The sequence below is a fragment of the Ruditapes philippinarum genome, unplaced genomic scaffold, assembly GCF_026571515.1.
Source record: "Ruditapes philippinarum isolate M1 unplaced genomic scaffold, ASM2657151v2 ctg5815_1_1_1_1, whole genome shotgun sequence".
NCBI lineage: Eukaryota > Metazoa > Mollusca > Bivalvia > Venerida > Veneridae > Ruditapes > Ruditapes philippinarum.
Genome location: NW_026851752.1, coordinates 9,977 through 27,318, shown reverse-complemented (window position 1 = coordinate 27,318; position 17,342 = coordinate 9,977). Strand labels below are relative to the sequence as shown.

Here is a 17,342-nt window from a genome sequence, read left to right as displayed (position 1 = left end):
CTTTTGAAAAATTTTTTAAAAGGGGTTTTTAAAGGGGGGGAAACATTGTATTTTATAAATAGCATTAATACTGTGCACTTTGAATACATGTTATTTCTTTAAAGTGGCAATACAATTACATATATTTATTATTTGAAAAGCATTTCTGACATCTGGCAATGTTCAGAATTCTGCTTCATCACCTAAAAATAATTAGGTTTTGCATTCGTGTATGTCGTTATTACATTATTAAAGACACTTGCAAAAGGTACTAAATTGAAAGTCTGTTATACTGATATAATTTTCGGAAACAATTCATGCTTAACCTTCACGTATCAAGTCTGTTTTTTTTTACAGTTTTGACAATTATTTAAAAAAATGTGTACAATTTTGTGTGCAATAAGTTGATAACCCTATTTTCATCAAAACAATATCCACGTGTCTCTGGTGATAAATAATAAAATAAGTACATAATTATATTAATTTATGTATAACCTTATAGATATATAGAGAATACCATGCTAGTGTCTGATATTATAAAATTTATCAGGCAAGGCTAAGAAAAAAATGAAGGGCGAGGCTCTGCCGAGCTCTTCATTTTTTTCGTGCCGAGCCTGATAAATTTTATAATATTAGACACTTGTTTGGTATTCTATTTATCATGTTTTCAATTTCAATTGTTGTTTGATTTTTTTTATTATTTTAATTGAAGCAAAAAAACCCTATCCAGAACCTATTCAGACGGCGCGCAATAATATGTGAAATGTCAAATCAAAAAGAAATAGTCCCGAATGTTTTAGTTAATTGTAAGTGACGCGTTCATATTCAAAAATTTCTATTCGATTCAAAGTTTATCAGTTAAATATATTTCCAACCCAGTAGCAGGAAAAATATATTCCATTCTTTTTATTTCATTTCGCAAATTTCGCATATTTTTGATGAGGTGTCTGATAAAGCTTGGGGTGACTGATAAAGCTAGGTTTATCAGGCATGCACTTTATCAACAGAAATCAATGTAATGACATGATAAACAAGTTTATGCACTAGACACTGATAAAAAAGTTTCTATAAAAAAAATTTAAAAATATTCTAGATAATGTTACTGCCAGTGTAATTGCGCGTAAATGCGTTTGTGTGTATAGTTAACTGACGAGGCATTCTACACATGTGTGTAAGTCAGTAGAGATTAACCTTGGAAATGAGATTGACCGAAATCAAGGAACGTGTGAACTCTGGATGCTACTCAGAAAATAGAATCGAGGCAAGCACTTTTCTTTGTTACATCTGTTATCATCTTTTATCCGTTAAGTTGTGTAAAATGCCTAACGGAATTTTTTTTCATGCATTCTTCACAATGTTTGTTTACAACCATGCACATTGAGTGTAGCTAAGGGGGTTGACAATAATGGTAAAACCGCTATTTATCTCTGCTTAATCGCAAGAGGCGACCAAATGGGTCCGAATAAATGGAATATTTGTATCTCTTGGTTCCAACAAAAACGGTTTTGACTCCTGGTGTTGCATGAAGTTTTAAACACCCGAGGTTAGCCAAAATCTTTTTTTCCTGTATTGTACGGAACGTTCATAATGCTTGTAAAAAGTTCTCCAAGACAACTGATAAGAGATAATTGGCGATAATGTTTGGGTAATTTTGAATTTTTTTTTTTTTTTTTTTTTTTTTTTTTTTGGTATTTGGTTTTATATTTCCCATTGTCCAGCTTTCTAGAATTACTCCTTTATCAAAACAATATTAAATAATTTACTATATATACTTTACATAAAGCTAATTTAATTTTTATTTTACGATAACAATTTTATCTACACCTAGATGATTTTTTTGAATTAAGATTTTTATCATTATCTTATATTTCCTTTTCTGTAATTGTGGCATTTATATCCTTATTTTCAGTAGAACAGTTTCTAATACGTTATATTGATAATCTTCATTTTGAAATTAATATCTTCGTCCAATGTCTTAAATGCTCGTAAACCTATGTAATGAGGGGCCATAATTTTCTTGTTTAAGTGGTGGTTTTCCCATTAATAGTTATGCCAGTATTGTTTTCGATCAGCGTGTTTTAACGTGCGTATGTTTTTCAATTTTACTCTCATTTTAATCATTATGTTCTTTGTTTAAAGTGTTTGTATATTGTTTACTTAATAAAAACAGTCCAGAAATTTTTCTTTTAACTTTCAAGATGAGTGCTGTTAAGACTATTGTCTAAAAATCAACAATAGACTAGACTTGAAAACGAAATAAAAGTCTTAAAAATATATATATCTGAATATATAAAAGAACCATTTCTTTAACGTACTTTTTTTAAAGAAGCAACAACACTAATTCCTTGTTCGGCGGGCGTATAATATTTACATATATAAAGTCCTGATACCCTGACCATTATCTATAAGCCATTAGTTCATGCATATGTGATTTTAACACGTTTAGTTTAATCAACTGCTCTAATATTTGTTTATGTAGATAAGTATTGATAACTGAACAAGTAACACTTGACTTATTACTTACGGGTAGTAAATCACTGTTACTTTCAAATAAAGGGATTTGACTTGAATACTTTAATGTGAGGCTGTATCGAGAATTAATGGCATTTCACACAATTTGACTGAGGTAAACATTTCATAAATCAGAGAGCAATTATATTAGTTTTTTACTTTGCAATAACAGTTTTACTCTCTTTCATGTCTTTCTTTTGTCTTATACATGTACACCTTTTTCCTAATTTTAAATACAGTTTATATTGTATATGAAAAGCAAAGGTGAATTCATTTTGAGTGTGATGACCCTTTCAATTGTTATTCAATTTTTATTTTACTTCGTCTAGCATCGATTTCTATCATAGGGAGTGAGGGAGCAGGTGTCTAGTCACACCGGCATTTTAAAGGTCATACCTACTTTTTAAAGGTCATATAGCGACTTTTCCAGCTTTAACGGTTGGAGATGACAATAGATGCCCATCTGGTCCATATTTCAGCACCGGCTGGACCCGATGAAGATTAACCTTACAACGTTTTATTACCTTTTATAACATCAATGTTCTTGTCGGGTAGAAAGTTACTTATTTAAATTCAATCAATTCCAATTAATTATAGGTATGGCAGATAGCCGGCGTGGTCTTTCAAGGCCGAAAAATTCGAGAACAAAGTTGCGCATAAGTAACAGGAGGATGTCAGGGTAAATAGGCAGGGGATGTGTTTGATGTATTGGGTAATGCTAACAAACTGTCAATCTATTTATATTGATTTATCAAAGGGATTTTTTTTTAAATAAAATTTGAATAGTGTGAAAAAGGTTCATTTAGCTTCAGAAATGCTAATCATGTATTTATTTTGTTTTTGTCTAGTTTTAAATAATTACTCCCTTGGACCTAAACTGTAATAGTTGATAAACTATCTTTTGATGCTCGTTATCTCTTGGCAATTTTTCATAATTATAAATGTAGTAATTCAGATTTTTAAATGCAAGTCAAAATACTTTTTTGTTTACATTTTGCTACATTAACAACACATAACTGCATGTTCAGTGCTGCTCATTAAATTTCAGTTGTTAAACATCTAAAATGCTCTAAATCCATTACTAAAACATTGTTTAACACATATTTGACCTTTATAAAGAATTTAAAAAAAATATTTACGGGGCATAATGTGCTTTTAAGCAACGAAAAAAGAGAAGATATGAATTGTCGTAAGATGATAGTGAATAAAGCTTCGTTTAATCTTTTTTTTTTTGTAAAAAAATTCAAGAACTGTAAAACAAGTCTTGAAAAAAATCCTCATAAAGATGTTCGAGTAGTGTTAACATTAATCAGGAAAATGTTGTTTATTTGTATTTCAGCTGAGAATGGTGGAAAAGTAGCTGTTCTTGATATTGATGGTGAGTAAAACAAAATGCTTTGTTATTTATCGTAACTAATATTTAAATTATTTATTCATATAAGCCTTAATGTTGGTCTTTTATGTATTATTTTATAATAAGGTACGTTACTAATAATATATTTATACATGAAAATAGTTCAAGAACTTAATAAAGAAGTTGGGGGTCGTGTGGAAAAAGTTAAAACATAACTACTTTTTAGTTTGTTGGATTTATTAAAAAGTTATTTGTTGTACATTTTAGACGATACCGGAGAAGAGTTGAAAACAGTTGGTCCTGGGGAGATATTGTTTGTTCATTGTGATTTAGTTAAGGAAGACGACATAAAGGTATACCATATAATGAGCCGCGCCATGACAAAACCAACATAGTGGGTTTGCGACCAGCATGGATCCAGACTAGCCTGCGCATTCGCGCAGTCTGATCAGGATCCATGCTGTTCGCTTGCAGACCCTATAACAAATAGAGAAACTGATAGCGAACAGCATGGACCCTGATCAGACTGCGCGGATGCGCAGGCTGGTCTGGATCCATGCTGGTCGCAAACCCATTATGTTGGTTTTGTCGTGACGCGGTTCATATATATATTTCAATATCTGGAAAAAAGTGATCCCGAACAAGAATCAAAATTATCAAAATTACATTAAAATTGCACTCTCGGTTTGATTGAGTCAGTACATCAGGGATAATGAAATAGTGCAACATCTCTCGTTCCCCCTAGCACCGGCTTGAGCTCAATTTTAATTCATAGCACTTAAAAGTGCTGGAATCAATGATCCCAAGGGACCAGAAAAATATAACAACACTGAAGTGAAGTACGGGTCAACTCTCATATAAGCAGCATAGGGGAAAAGACGCTTAGCTGATTTATAGAAAATTAAAAACAAAACAAAACAAAACAAAAAACCCTCGATGGGCGAGTCATATTTACAATATTTACCTAGGGTCATTGCTCGGTGTATGTTTTCTTTTACCCTTCTCCAATCATCAATGCAATTGTTATATAGTTCTACTTTGTCTACTTATTAACCACAAATTAATATACATGTAATTTCTTTTAAAACATTTCACCTAAGACTAGTGTGATAACGAATAAAAACGGAAATATTTTATTTAGGCAGCCATACACACAGTGATCTCAAAGTTTGGAAAATAGATTGCCTTGTCAACAACGCTGGATGGCGTAAGTTTTCATATAAAGTAATCCGGGTTTCTTTTGGCAGTATTTTTTGTTGTTTTTTTTGTCAGTAATGTAATGCAAAATAGATTATGAAACCTACACTGCATTCGTCCGACGATTTTGCAAGTTCGTATTTTCTAGATAAGAAGCGAAAGGACGTCAAAATGAAGCAGATTACGACACATTGAATATGTCGTGATTCCGCAACTTAGCATCATCACATTTTCGCATTTTTGGTTTGTGTCTTTGTTTTTATTACTTTGCTTTATTGCATTTTTGAGCTTTAACCTTTTGACCTTTCGCATCTTAAGGTTCAAGTAAAGTATGTACAGATTTATTACACACAATGCCATTAACATTTTATTCACAAATATAAGGAAATATAATTTCTAAGCTCTAGACTGTGTCATTAATGTACGTATGCACTTATACAAGCGAAACGTGATAATGCGACAATGCAACAATGTGGAAAAGCAAAAATGCAACAATGCTTAATAACCGATACAGTTTGTTCGTATTTACAAAGACACGATGCATTTTATGTGTCGATTGTGATTCCTCCTTTGTCGTATAACATCAAAAATGCAAAAACACGAAAACAGGAAAAAATTTGATTTTGTCGTCGCTCTGATTTTGTGGCAAAAAACAACAACATCGTAAAAACTGGAATAAAACACATACAAACACACACAAAAAACCCTGCTTAACGGTTTATTTATAGAAACTATACAATGTTTATAAAGATCATATAAGATGTATATCTGTTTTTTTTTAAATAAAAGAGGTCTTTTTGTAGATCCTCCAGCAAGCAGCATCGATGGTTTTTCTGCTGAGGATTTTCGTCAGTTGTTGGATTTGAATCTCGTTGCTTATTTTCTAACTAGTAAGGTAACTAGTGAATCACTGGTGATATTTTCATTATAAAAGAACATGATTTATTTCTTAATTCTGTGACATGAAAAAATAATTAAAATGCTGTAAAGCAGACTGACAACTTAAATTAATAGATACCCGCTATCTTAGATTAGAACTTATGATATATATACCCAAGTTCAATTGCTCTTGCCAGGCACATAGTTCTGCAATTGCTGATGTTATATGTATGATACGCATTTGTCCTCCAATGCTGTTTCAAAATAACTTATATAGAGGAATTTACAAACACGACAAGAAGTTCTTGTAGATAATCCGGAACACTAAATAGATTAATGTCATCTCGGATGTGACTAAAAATAATTAAAAGATGCGCTAGATAAAACTAGCAATCATTCCTATTAGAGCGTCCACACCAAGTGATTAAGGTCGTTGACTTCAAACCACTTGCCCCTTACCATTGTGAGTTAGAATCCTGACCGGGACATTTGGTTCTTTCATGTAAGGAAGCCATCGAACTAGCTTACGTCGATGGTTCTACACAGGTGCCCTTTCATGCCTGAAATAATTTTCGGAAGCGCACCGGAAGCTTCCTCCACCAGTAAAACTGGAAAATCACCATATGGGCAATACTGCGCGTTGGTGCAAGGTAAAAGCCGACCAAAAAGCAATCATTTTACGGTCATGTTTAACACAATTAAACCCCATGATACGTTGTATATGTGAGAGATGCGTCTGATATAATAACTTCTTGTTCCATCTTTTTGAACAGTATCTTTATTCAGTATTAGAAGGAACTATTTCAGCGCTATCAATTGTTATATACAAAATGGGAAATAACGTTAATTCAATCTTTATAACGAATAACGTAGTGACATTATATTTAATGCTATGATATTTTCTTAAGGGTGATTTCTTTTCTTAAGTGAATGTATTATGTCAAGCGTTTTAGATGTAAGACTTTGTTTCAGTACGTGTTACCGTATCTAAGACAGTCCTCTGGAAGCATTGTGAATATATCAAGTGCCGTTGCTATCTGTGGTCAAGCTGATGCCGTGACATATACAACAACTAAAGTAAGTAAGAAATCAGTTACTCAGGACCGAGAATAACTTTAGTATAAAACCGACGAATATAAACTATATACTAATATTTTCAAAATGGCGAAAAATGTTGAAAAAAAAACAACACTTTTTAAATTGTGTACTGGTTAATATGTAATGCATTTTAGAAGTAAAATGTTTTGATAAAGGCCCTTGTGGCTATCGACCTTTCAGTAATTAGACAGAGCACCCTGATATTGTTTTTACTTAAGACATATTTTACCCGTGAATCAGTCAAAAAGCACGAGGATATGTTAAGGGAAGCAAAATATTTAAAATAAGTTTTATTTCATATAATTTTTTAAGTAGTTAAAGGAACATGTGGACGCCAAAGATTTCGATTAAAGGTTAACTTTCCAGCTGAACTTGTGAGGCAAGACATAAAATGTCCATTTATTTAATTATGGCATGAGCGGGCAACTGTTTTATGAGCTACCTTGATAGCTCCCTCAAAGACATTAACGAGAGCCACTACCATAGCAAATGTTAGTCAAATGTCTATTAAATTAACTTTACAGGGAGGAATAATAGCTATGACTAAAGCGTTGGCAATTGACGAGGCAAAACATGGCGTCCGGGTTAACGCGTATGTTTTATTTACATGAATTTGTAAAAATAAGACGAATAGATACATCTTTTTATATTCTCTATGCACGATATATAAAAAATAAAGTTTAAAATATTGATAAAAGAGTTTTTTTTATGACTGGATCTAATACATTTGTACTGTACATTTGTATTCAGTTTACATATAAACGAAATCATTTTCAACCATTGAAGCTGTTTTTGTAACGAAACCATAATCTTTATTTGTTTTTCAAGTTTTAAAATTTTATTTTGTAAAATATTTCGCATTTAAGTGACGTGAAACACTTGTGTGCACGTATTATTTACTCAAATCTCGTTCATGAATTTCATAAACATGTGCCTTTTTTCTGTAGAATTTCTCCGGGTACGACTTGGACGCCACTTCTTAAAAAGTTAATGCAACCTATTGACAAGGAGGCTGAAGTAGCCAGATACAAAGGTCAAAGTGTAGGTGTTGATGCTATATTTAAAACGTGATAAAATATCACAATGACTTATCGGGACTTGTAAACATATTTGAGCCGCGCCACGACAAAACCAACATAATGGGTTTGCGACCAGCATGGATCCAGACCAGCCTGTGCATCCGCGAAGTCTGATCAGGATCCATGCTGTTCGCTATCAGTTTCTTTACTTGTTATAGGGTTTGTAAGCGAACATCATGGATCCTGATCAGACTGCGCGAATGCGCAGGCTGGTCTGGATCCATGCTGGTCGCAAACCTATTATGTTGGTTTTGTTATGGCGCGACTCATTAATAATTTGTCTTTTTTGTTTACACCGTTAATTGTAAATGTGCCTAATTCTTTTTTACCTGTCTCAGATAATGAATCGAACAATTGTCACGTACTTATCATATTTCACAAATGTATAAGAAATGTGTAAGACATGACTAGACTGGAGCATAAAGTTCGTTTTCAATCAAATTATTTGTATTTGGTTGAGCAAATTTTATAGCAGGCTTTTAATTGTGATATAACTTAAGTATCAATGATGATCTTAACTTCCATCACCTGGTCAGTTTACAATTACCTGCCTACAGTATTTTGATTTTGGGACCGCCTCCGTGGTTGAGGGGTTAGAGTCGATGACTTCTAATCCAGTTACCTCTCTGGCGTGGGTTTAGCGCGGAGGAAGATAGTCTAGTACTGGTGTAACTCTCCAGGAACGATGTTTAGGAAACTACCCGCCTATATGGCAGAAATACTGTTGGGAAAAGGCGTAAACTGAAAGAAACAAACAAACAAACAAACAAACAAACAAAAAACTTTGATTTTGATTTAATAATATTGTTTTTAGCCGATATTGATACTATTATTTCAATAATTTTTAACAAAAACTTTTCTTTTTTATCGTTATAGTTACTACGGCGCCTAGTGGATGCCCGTGAAATTGGCAAGGCGTATTTATTTCTGGCTACCGATGCAACATACACTACAAGCGAGAATTTAAATATTGTTCTGGAGGTATGGAGGTCGGGTTTGGACAGAAATACTGACGCTTTCTAAACTAATTGTCTTCCATGACATGATGGCATGTATCATAATAAATAATCTTCCTCAGGAGCGATGTACACGCCATGTTCAGGGTTATATCAATGGAAAATAAACAAGATATATGCATGTAATGAAAATATGTCATTTAATAAAAGTGATAATTCAGAATTTCAAAATAAAAAAAAAACAATGTTATATACGATAAAGACATTAACATAGTCAAATTATTTGATACGTTTTATCTTGATTTTCCAAAGAAAACATTACCACATGTCTGAAATCTTAACAAGTGTTAGATTTTTTTGTCTTTATAAATTGTTTTAATTCATGTGACATTCAATTTTTATATCCATATCCGTGACATGTTTTGCAAACTTCGTAATAACCTATCAAACCCGTTCCCGAGCAGACCTCGCACTTTGGATGGTTTTCAGCAAGTTTAAATATCGCACCGACACCTTGAGATATGCCGACACTGCCAATCGCTCCTCCAACAGCTGCTCCGATAGGACCACCCACCACGAATCCAATAAGAGCTCCTGAATAGCCTCCCCACATCCCAGTTGCTGCTTTAGCCATTGCGACACCATCACCTTTGAAGGCGTAATAAGGAGCAATGAAATGTCCAAGAACAACGCCAGCAACACCTGGCATAGGTCCATTAGCAATAGCCTCGGCTAATTTACTAATAACAAAACCAGCGCCTCCTTTAGCCGCTTCCACTGCAACTGTTTCCAATAAAGATTTATCTAGAACAAATGTCCTGGCATATGTTAAAGCCTTTGCGAGAAAAATAGGTTCACCAAGAATGGCGACTCTCTCTACTTCTCCAGACAGAGTATTGAGAAGGACGACGCTTCTGGTCTGGTTTGCAGTTTTCACTTTCTCAAATTTTTCTAAAGCACTGTCTAAACTAACGGATTCAAAGGCAATGTTTGGTTTTTCGGATTTACCACCGTCATAATCTACTACGATGTACTGTTTCGTCATTTCAATATGTCTTCGCTGGTTTTCTTAGTCGGCGAATAGAAAATACTTTATCTGAAACGAATATACTTTAGATAAGTACTGTAAACGAGATAATTATACATGTAGTAGTCATTATGTTTTAGTAAAGCTAGGTTAAATGTAAAGAAGAGTTAAATTAATTAAAAGCATTTTTCCGCATATGTCAATTAAACATTAAATTTGATGTTATATAATCCGGCATCCGGTAAGGTTTACATTCTCCGATTGTCCAACGTGTAAGGATAAAATAATGAAGGCTTGTTCAGCCTAAGATCATGATTCTTCACTAACCGGATGAAAAAATAAATCCGTGAATATGCCAGGAAAATCTTTTTTCACGTGGGCTTATCTCACACCCCACGTGCCATACTTTTACACACACGCGATATTCACTCCTCAGTTAACATCAATGAAACCTTATTAAGATCATATGTGTTCAGACCCGGTGCCAATGATGACTTACTGGTGACTACAGGTAGGCTATAATGTTCCTTTGTATCTTTATATAACTGTACATTATCTGGAGATTCGATAGGTAGTTTTGGACAGGTTTTTATCTATTATTATTTTCTCTAAGACATATCTTGCTATTTAAAAGATATATAAACACAAAAAATCAACTTCAGAAAAAGTATCTTATTTTATCATTTTATCGGGCCAGCGGCCTGATGTAAAAAACAATCAAAGCAGCCTTTAAATATGTTTTTTTAGAAATAATGTATATCGTATCGTTTTAAATTTTATATAAACAGAAAAAAACACATTCACACATTTTTTTTGTTCTGTCCGCGGCCTGGGAACCTCTATATTTAAGGTTGTTAATTATTTTTTTAACAAATAAAGCGACTTTTAATGATTTTAGGACAAATCTTGTCATAACGATAAGACCAAACGTTTCTGTGATTAACAATTAATCAAATTATAAAAAATACAATTATCGTAAAACATGTGATGTCCTTAAATAGTAAAATCGAGGAAACGTTCGTTGCAAAATTGACTAGCATAATTTACATTTCAACCAAAAAACAATAATGGCTGGAGTAGCAGATAAGGAAAAGAAAAGAAAAATAATATAAGAAATAAACAATGCAAACATACAAGAATAGCTCTTCGTTATAAAAAAGAAAAGTTCGTTGGGAACATGTCAAAACAAAGGAGGTGAAATTTCGGGAATATAACTACAATGTATTGTACTGACTTAATTTACCCTGGCCTGAAAGGAAAAAACAAGAAGTGAACACTAAACACAAACAAAATACCAGAATGGAGAAATCACTTTAGAATATTTTGTTTTATGTTAATATACCGTTGTTTTGTAATTTTTACATAGAAATATGTTGTTTTTTTCCTTAAGGTAAACTTGTTATGCTTTCGACTGCAAGAATACATTAATTGAGGATAACACAAAAGAATATTGAACTGTTTTAGTTTAATATCTTAAAGATATCTTGTTTCTTTTTTTAATATTTTTTTCTTTGCTAGATTCTTAAGGAAGCAAGAAATTTGGTTTTACTCTCCTTTTGTGGATTGTTTTATATATAACTTTATATTCCTCTTCTTTTGAGATTCTGAAACCGAACCTTGATAAATAATTAACTGATGTTTTTCCGCAATTGGAAGTTGACATCTGCTTTCAAGAAATACAACAAACACAAGTTAAAGCATACTTATTTTGTTGCATGTATGTATGTATGTATGTATATATACACGTGTGCTTTCGTGTATAAAAATTCTTTTTGTACCTATGGAATTACTTTTAATATTACCTCCCTTAAAAATGCAATTTAACTGTATTTAATGGTAAAATCTATAAGATGCAGTTTGTCAAAGAAATCTTATTTTGCTTTTGGCTATTAAGATATCATTTCTTTCTGTCAGTATACAAGTTAAAAATTATTTTTTCTTACAATTACTATCTTAATTTAAAAATGTATGTATATAGACTGCAAAGTTCCTTTATAAGTATTGTCGATAATATATCAAAAGTGTAAGAAATATAAAAGTTTCAATTTCTTAGTTGTAATAAAATGGTATTAGTTAAAAGAGGTTTATTATCAAACCTTAATGAAACATTAGTTTAAATATCTTTTGTTGTGTATTTTTGTATTGAATGTGAGACGCAGTCTGCCATAATGTTAATGATATTTTTTGGTTATATTTTAACTTATCTCTTTTTTTTTCTTTTTTCTTTTTAGTTCAATATGGTTGAAAGTAATATAAATGTCTCATATCTGAACTGTAGATGCCTGAATGGGTAAAAAAAAAGATTATCCGTTTTTCATTTTTTAAAACAAGAAGAGTGTAACATTTATTGTGTCCAAGACTTATTATTTACTTTATTTTATTTATAATTATTTACCAGGGCATTATTTAAAGATCAGGCGTAAGGGACAAAACACTAGCTTAACTGCGGAATTTTATAATTTTGCAAAGGGAGACAAATCCGCCGGTCTTGTCTGATACATTTCCAGGGAGATTTACTCTATTGGTTTTAAGTGATTTTATCTTATGTTTACATTGATTGGATTCTAAGTATTCAAATGATTGGTTCACGGATGGTTGATTTTAAGCTATTTTTATGTCATGTGATTTCTTGGTGGGAAAGATATTGTGTCTTTGTTGTTGTAAAGCAGAGAAGTTAGAAAATTAGTGTTTTGTGGTAAAGTTCTTTATTTCTTAAGTTGGTATGTATTTATCCTGACTGCTGCTAAATGCTTTATTGTAAATATGGAGAATTGAATAATTGTGATTATGTTCTATTTAAGTCCAGTCCATTGATTGTGAAATATGAAAATAAGTATGAGTTTCAGAATGACATGTATCTATCAAATCACCTTTAATTTTTTATTCACTATAAATGTTTAACCTTACAGTTAACAGTCACTGGTATGATAGAGAGAAGTTGTAAGTTGTTGTAAGTGGTAAGATTGTTGTACTACACTCATCCCTCAGATGGTAAGTTACTTGTGATGTATTGTGTAAAGTGTCTTTCCAAAAAAAGTGTAATATATGTTAAATGTGTGTATAATTACATTATCTAAGCATATGCTATTTAAGGACTGTTGCTCAGTTTAAAGGACTGATTGGCCACTAGACATGTAATTGATTATGTTCTAGATTAGAACATAAGATATGATATTAATTCATGTAATGCTTTGTTTCTACTTTATTTTACTTAATATTTACATATTGCTATATAATGTTTTCTGAATGTTGTTTTGTACCTAAAGAGTCTACTTGTTGTTTGTACAACCTTACAGTAATTGAAGATTGGATTGGTATATAAACATGATAAAACTTTAGAGCTTTTGTTGAAATGATTCAATAATCCCGAACTTTCTTGACTCCCAGGGGCTCGGATAGTTATATTTAAATTGCGCCGAACCACTCCTATTAAACGATTACAAAACCCATAACAAATTTATTGGACCCAATTGGAAATTTTGTAGTATTTGACTTAAATATTGAAGGGCTGAAGGGATTGAAAATACTCTGGTAAATTTATATGGCCCAAATTCTGGTAAACTCGAATTTTTTTATGAAACATTCAGTTTAATTGACAGAAGCTGGAGGCATGGTGCTTAATTGGAACTGCGAGGGAAATCTAAATCATATAGTAGTTATGTAACTAATTTATACAAAGAAAATACCAAGAAAGGAAGACATGATTTAGAAGCCGATTTAACTGAAGATAAAATGACGCACCTTTGGGACCATCAAACAGAGTTTCATAACGTAAATGATTGGCAATTGCAGGGCTATCTTATTCATTCTAGAGTTAAGTGAAAAACCGTCACAGTACTTTTGCAGCTTCGAGAAAAATAAACACTTCTAAAACTATTCATCAAATTCAAAAGAATGACGGAACAATTGTTAAAGAACAAACAACAATTCTCGAAGAATTAGAAAAAAAAATATTGAAACCTATTTATGGCGAAAATACACAATGAAAACGATGATTTTTGATGATTTTATTTCAAACATAAAGTCCAAAAGAATAAAATTCTTTAGAAGGTCAAATAAACTATCATGAAGCAACTTTAGTTTTACATAACATCAAAAAATATTAAGAGTCCAAGATTTTCAGGTTTCAGCGCAGATTTTTATTAAGTTCTTTGGGGGAAAAAAGACTTTTAATGGTAGAGCTATTAATAACGCATATAAAAAAAATCATGCAAACTTTCCATAACTCAAACACAGGGAATAATTACATGTATTCCTAAATACAATAAAACTAAAAGATTTTTTTTTAAAAAATTGGAGACCTATAACTTTTTTAAATACAGTTTATAAAATTACTTCTGGAGTTATTGCAATTTGTAACAATATGTAGAGGCTGCAGACAGAAAAACCCGCTTTCTTGTTATATCTTTATTTTATGTGCTGAAATTCTTTCTCTTAAGATAAGAAATTCTAACAAAATTAAAGATATAAATAAATAATCTAGAACATAAATTATCTCAATTTGCGGATGATACAACATTAATACTGGACTTGTCAAGCAATTCCTTAAATCAGGCACTCGATGTGTTTAATATCAATATTTGCTCATCTATCGGGACTAAATGTAAACTTTGATAAGACAAAAGTAATTTGGATAGGAATAAATAATTACTCATCACAGTGTTCACACTTCTATTTTTTCATAAGGGGTATTTTTACCCCTTACCTTTGAAACTGAAGGTGAAATAAAAATTCAGGGGTTACATAAATTTGTACAAAATTAATATGAAACTAAAGGATAATTCCAAATCCATACAAAATGTACATCAGACAATTATGCTGTTTTCTTCAAGATCTTAAAAATTCATACTTCATCCCCCCCTTCCCCACCCTTTAGGTAATATTCATTGTAACCAACAGTGAACACGTACTGGCATATATCTCCATCTTAATTAATGTAACCATTATTTAAGTTATTTTAATTCATAAACAGCATATAAATTGTTACTACACACTTTTGAACAAAACAAAGCTTCCTTTTTTGTGATGTTTTTTAATTAACAAAATCGGCATCGCGAAAATATGTGACAAATGAAAATTTGTCTTTTTACTGCAGAAACATTCACAATTCCAGTTGGTGCTGATTACAATTATATCAGAATTAATATTGTTTTAATATTTCAAGATTGTTTTTCATAAGCTTTTTTACAGGCATCGTAAAACAAAAATTTCAAATGTGTAATTTACGGCAATAATTCCCAGTGTGTGTGTGTGGGGGGGGGGTGGGTTGGGGAGGGGTCTGTAAACTTCATTGTGAATTTAGAGATTTTCTCGCATTTCATCAATTTAAATGCACTTTAAATGATTTTTTTTGTTGTTGAGAAATTGGTCAAATGAATAATTTTCTGAATTATACATGATTAGGTTTTCAACTTTCTGTGCGTAATTTTACCCTCTTGCCTAAATTTCTGTACGTGAATTTTGGCATTTATGCGTAAAATTCGCATATATGTGCGTAAATGGGAACACTGTCATCAAATGGTAAAAAAACGCGATGGAAATAATGATGAAACCAACATAATTGGTCACTGTTAAGGACTATTCAGAGGGAGGTTTAAAAATGTTAAATTTAAATGCTTTTATAATAGCATGAAAGATAAGCTGTTAGCGATGCCTATTGGAAAAACATTATTGTAAATGAATTTGATATGCAAAAACTATTTCACTTTGGAACAGAACAGAACAGAACACAAACCTTATTTTCAGAATTGTACAAAATACATAGTCTTACACAATACAAACAATTAAATATATTTAAGTATAAGTCACATTACATAATAATATCATTGTCAATTGTTAGCAAAGCATATGTTTTTATTGCTTAATTTATAACTCCATGAACACAAAACATATCAATATATTATCAAAGCAATAATGTTGGAAAACATTTCATAGATAAAGTTGCAAAAAGAACTCCAAACGTTTTTTGGAAAGACACTTCAATGCTTTATCTACATATATATAGATAAGTATCATATAAATAACAAATCCTTTGCAAATCTACATTTGTTTTATAACAATAAATTGCTAATTGGCAATAAAAATATATTTTAAAGCCGTTGTATATTATATCGGAGATATGTTCGATTCTCACGGTGCTTTTCTTTCATTAGAATATTTTAATAGCATATTCAGGCTTAATGCAAACATTTTAATCTTGCACGGAATTAAAAAATGAAAAAGAAAAAGAGAGACTACTCAGTATTTCATTGTTAATAAAAAATGTATGATTTTTTTGTCAGTTGATGATATGTATGATTAAAATCAAAAGACCAAATGTTCTTTAGGCAGATAATAAATGTTTACAAAAATTTATAAGTATAAAATATTTATCACATACCTGTAATCAAATGTCCTAACGAGACTCGTGTGGTATCTTCAGTCGCACAATAATCAAATGTACAACCGTCTAGGCTTTATATAACACATTGTAATATAATTTTCTACGAAAATACTATGATAAGATTTCTACTTGGAATAGCGTAGGGTATTTGTCCCTATATTTAGATCGACATTGGAATAAACATGATTACATAGCTGTTTTTATTTTGCGGTAGTCAAGTTTTCCTTATAAAGCTCAAGTCGCACAATGATCTTTTGTACAACCGCCTTGGGGTAAGTCTGCTTTATATTACAAATTGCAATATCATTTTCCATGAAAATACTATGACTTATATTGATTCTATAAGATTCCTTCTTGGAATAGCGTAGGGTATTTGTCCCTATACATGTATTAAGATTGACATTTGATGAAACATGATACATGCTCTTTACAAATCTGTGTTTTTACATCGAAGTTTTAATCTTTGTCGAGCTAATAAGTTCGTTTGAGTATATGTTAACAACAGTAACGAGAAGTTGGCACTGACATCGAAGATCGAAATTCAGTTTTTAGTGAACATCGAGCTAGCTTTGAACTTCGAGCTAGGTCGAAGATCGAAATTCAAAGAAAATAAAAGCTGAATATCGAGCTTGAGCTTAATTTTGAGTTAACTCGAAAAACGAAATTCAACTTTGTAAAGGCCGAATTTCGAGCTGGAGTAGAATTTCGAGTCACCTCGAATATCGAAATTCAAATTTTTTGACACCCGAATTTCGAGCTGGAACTGTATTTCGAGCCAGCTCGAATATCGAAATTCAAAAATTTCAACATCAAAATTTCGACATAGAGTTGATTTTGGAGCCAGCTCGAAGATCGAAATTCAAAATTTTCAAAAGCCAAA

The 17,342-nt window shown here is 31.7% G+C and overlaps 1 protein-coding gene and 1 long non-coding RNA gene across 2 annotated transcripts; one reads left to right on the top strand and one right to left on the bottom strand.

The window, feature by feature from the left end:
* The first annotated feature begins 3,802 nt into the window (after positions 1–3,802).
* Positions 3,803–9,112, top strand: LOC132738743 (uncharacterized). Its single transcript, XR_009626916.1, has 8 exons — positions 3,803–3,868; positions 4,112–4,197; positions 4,986–5,051; positions 5,845–5,936; positions 6,893–6,997; positions 7,543–7,610; positions 7,966–8,059; positions 8,974–9,112. It is a non-coding gene; the product is annotated as an uncharacterized LOC132738743 (long non-coding RNA).
* A 183-nt stretch (positions 9,113–9,295) lies between these two features.
* Positions 9,296–16,606, bottom strand: LOC132738732 (uncharacterized). Its single transcript, XM_060726326.1, has 2 exons — positions 16,460–16,606; positions 9,296–10,149 (listed from the first exon to the last, which is right to left on the bottom strand). Exon 2 carries the CDS (start codon positions 10,096–10,098, stop codon positions 9,445–9,447), a length of 654 nt encoding a protein of 217 aa, XP_060582309.1. The 5' UTR covers positions 10,099–10,149; positions 16,460–16,606; the 3' UTR covers positions 9,296–9,444.
* Between the last annotated feature and the right edge of the window lie 736 nt (positions 16,607–17,342).

What these genes read in the sequence shown, in the direction of transcription:
- LOC132738732 (XM_060726326.1), bottom strand. Translation starts at nt 10,098, where the DNA reads ATGACGAAACAGTACATCGTAGTAGATTATGACGGTGGTAAATCCGAA.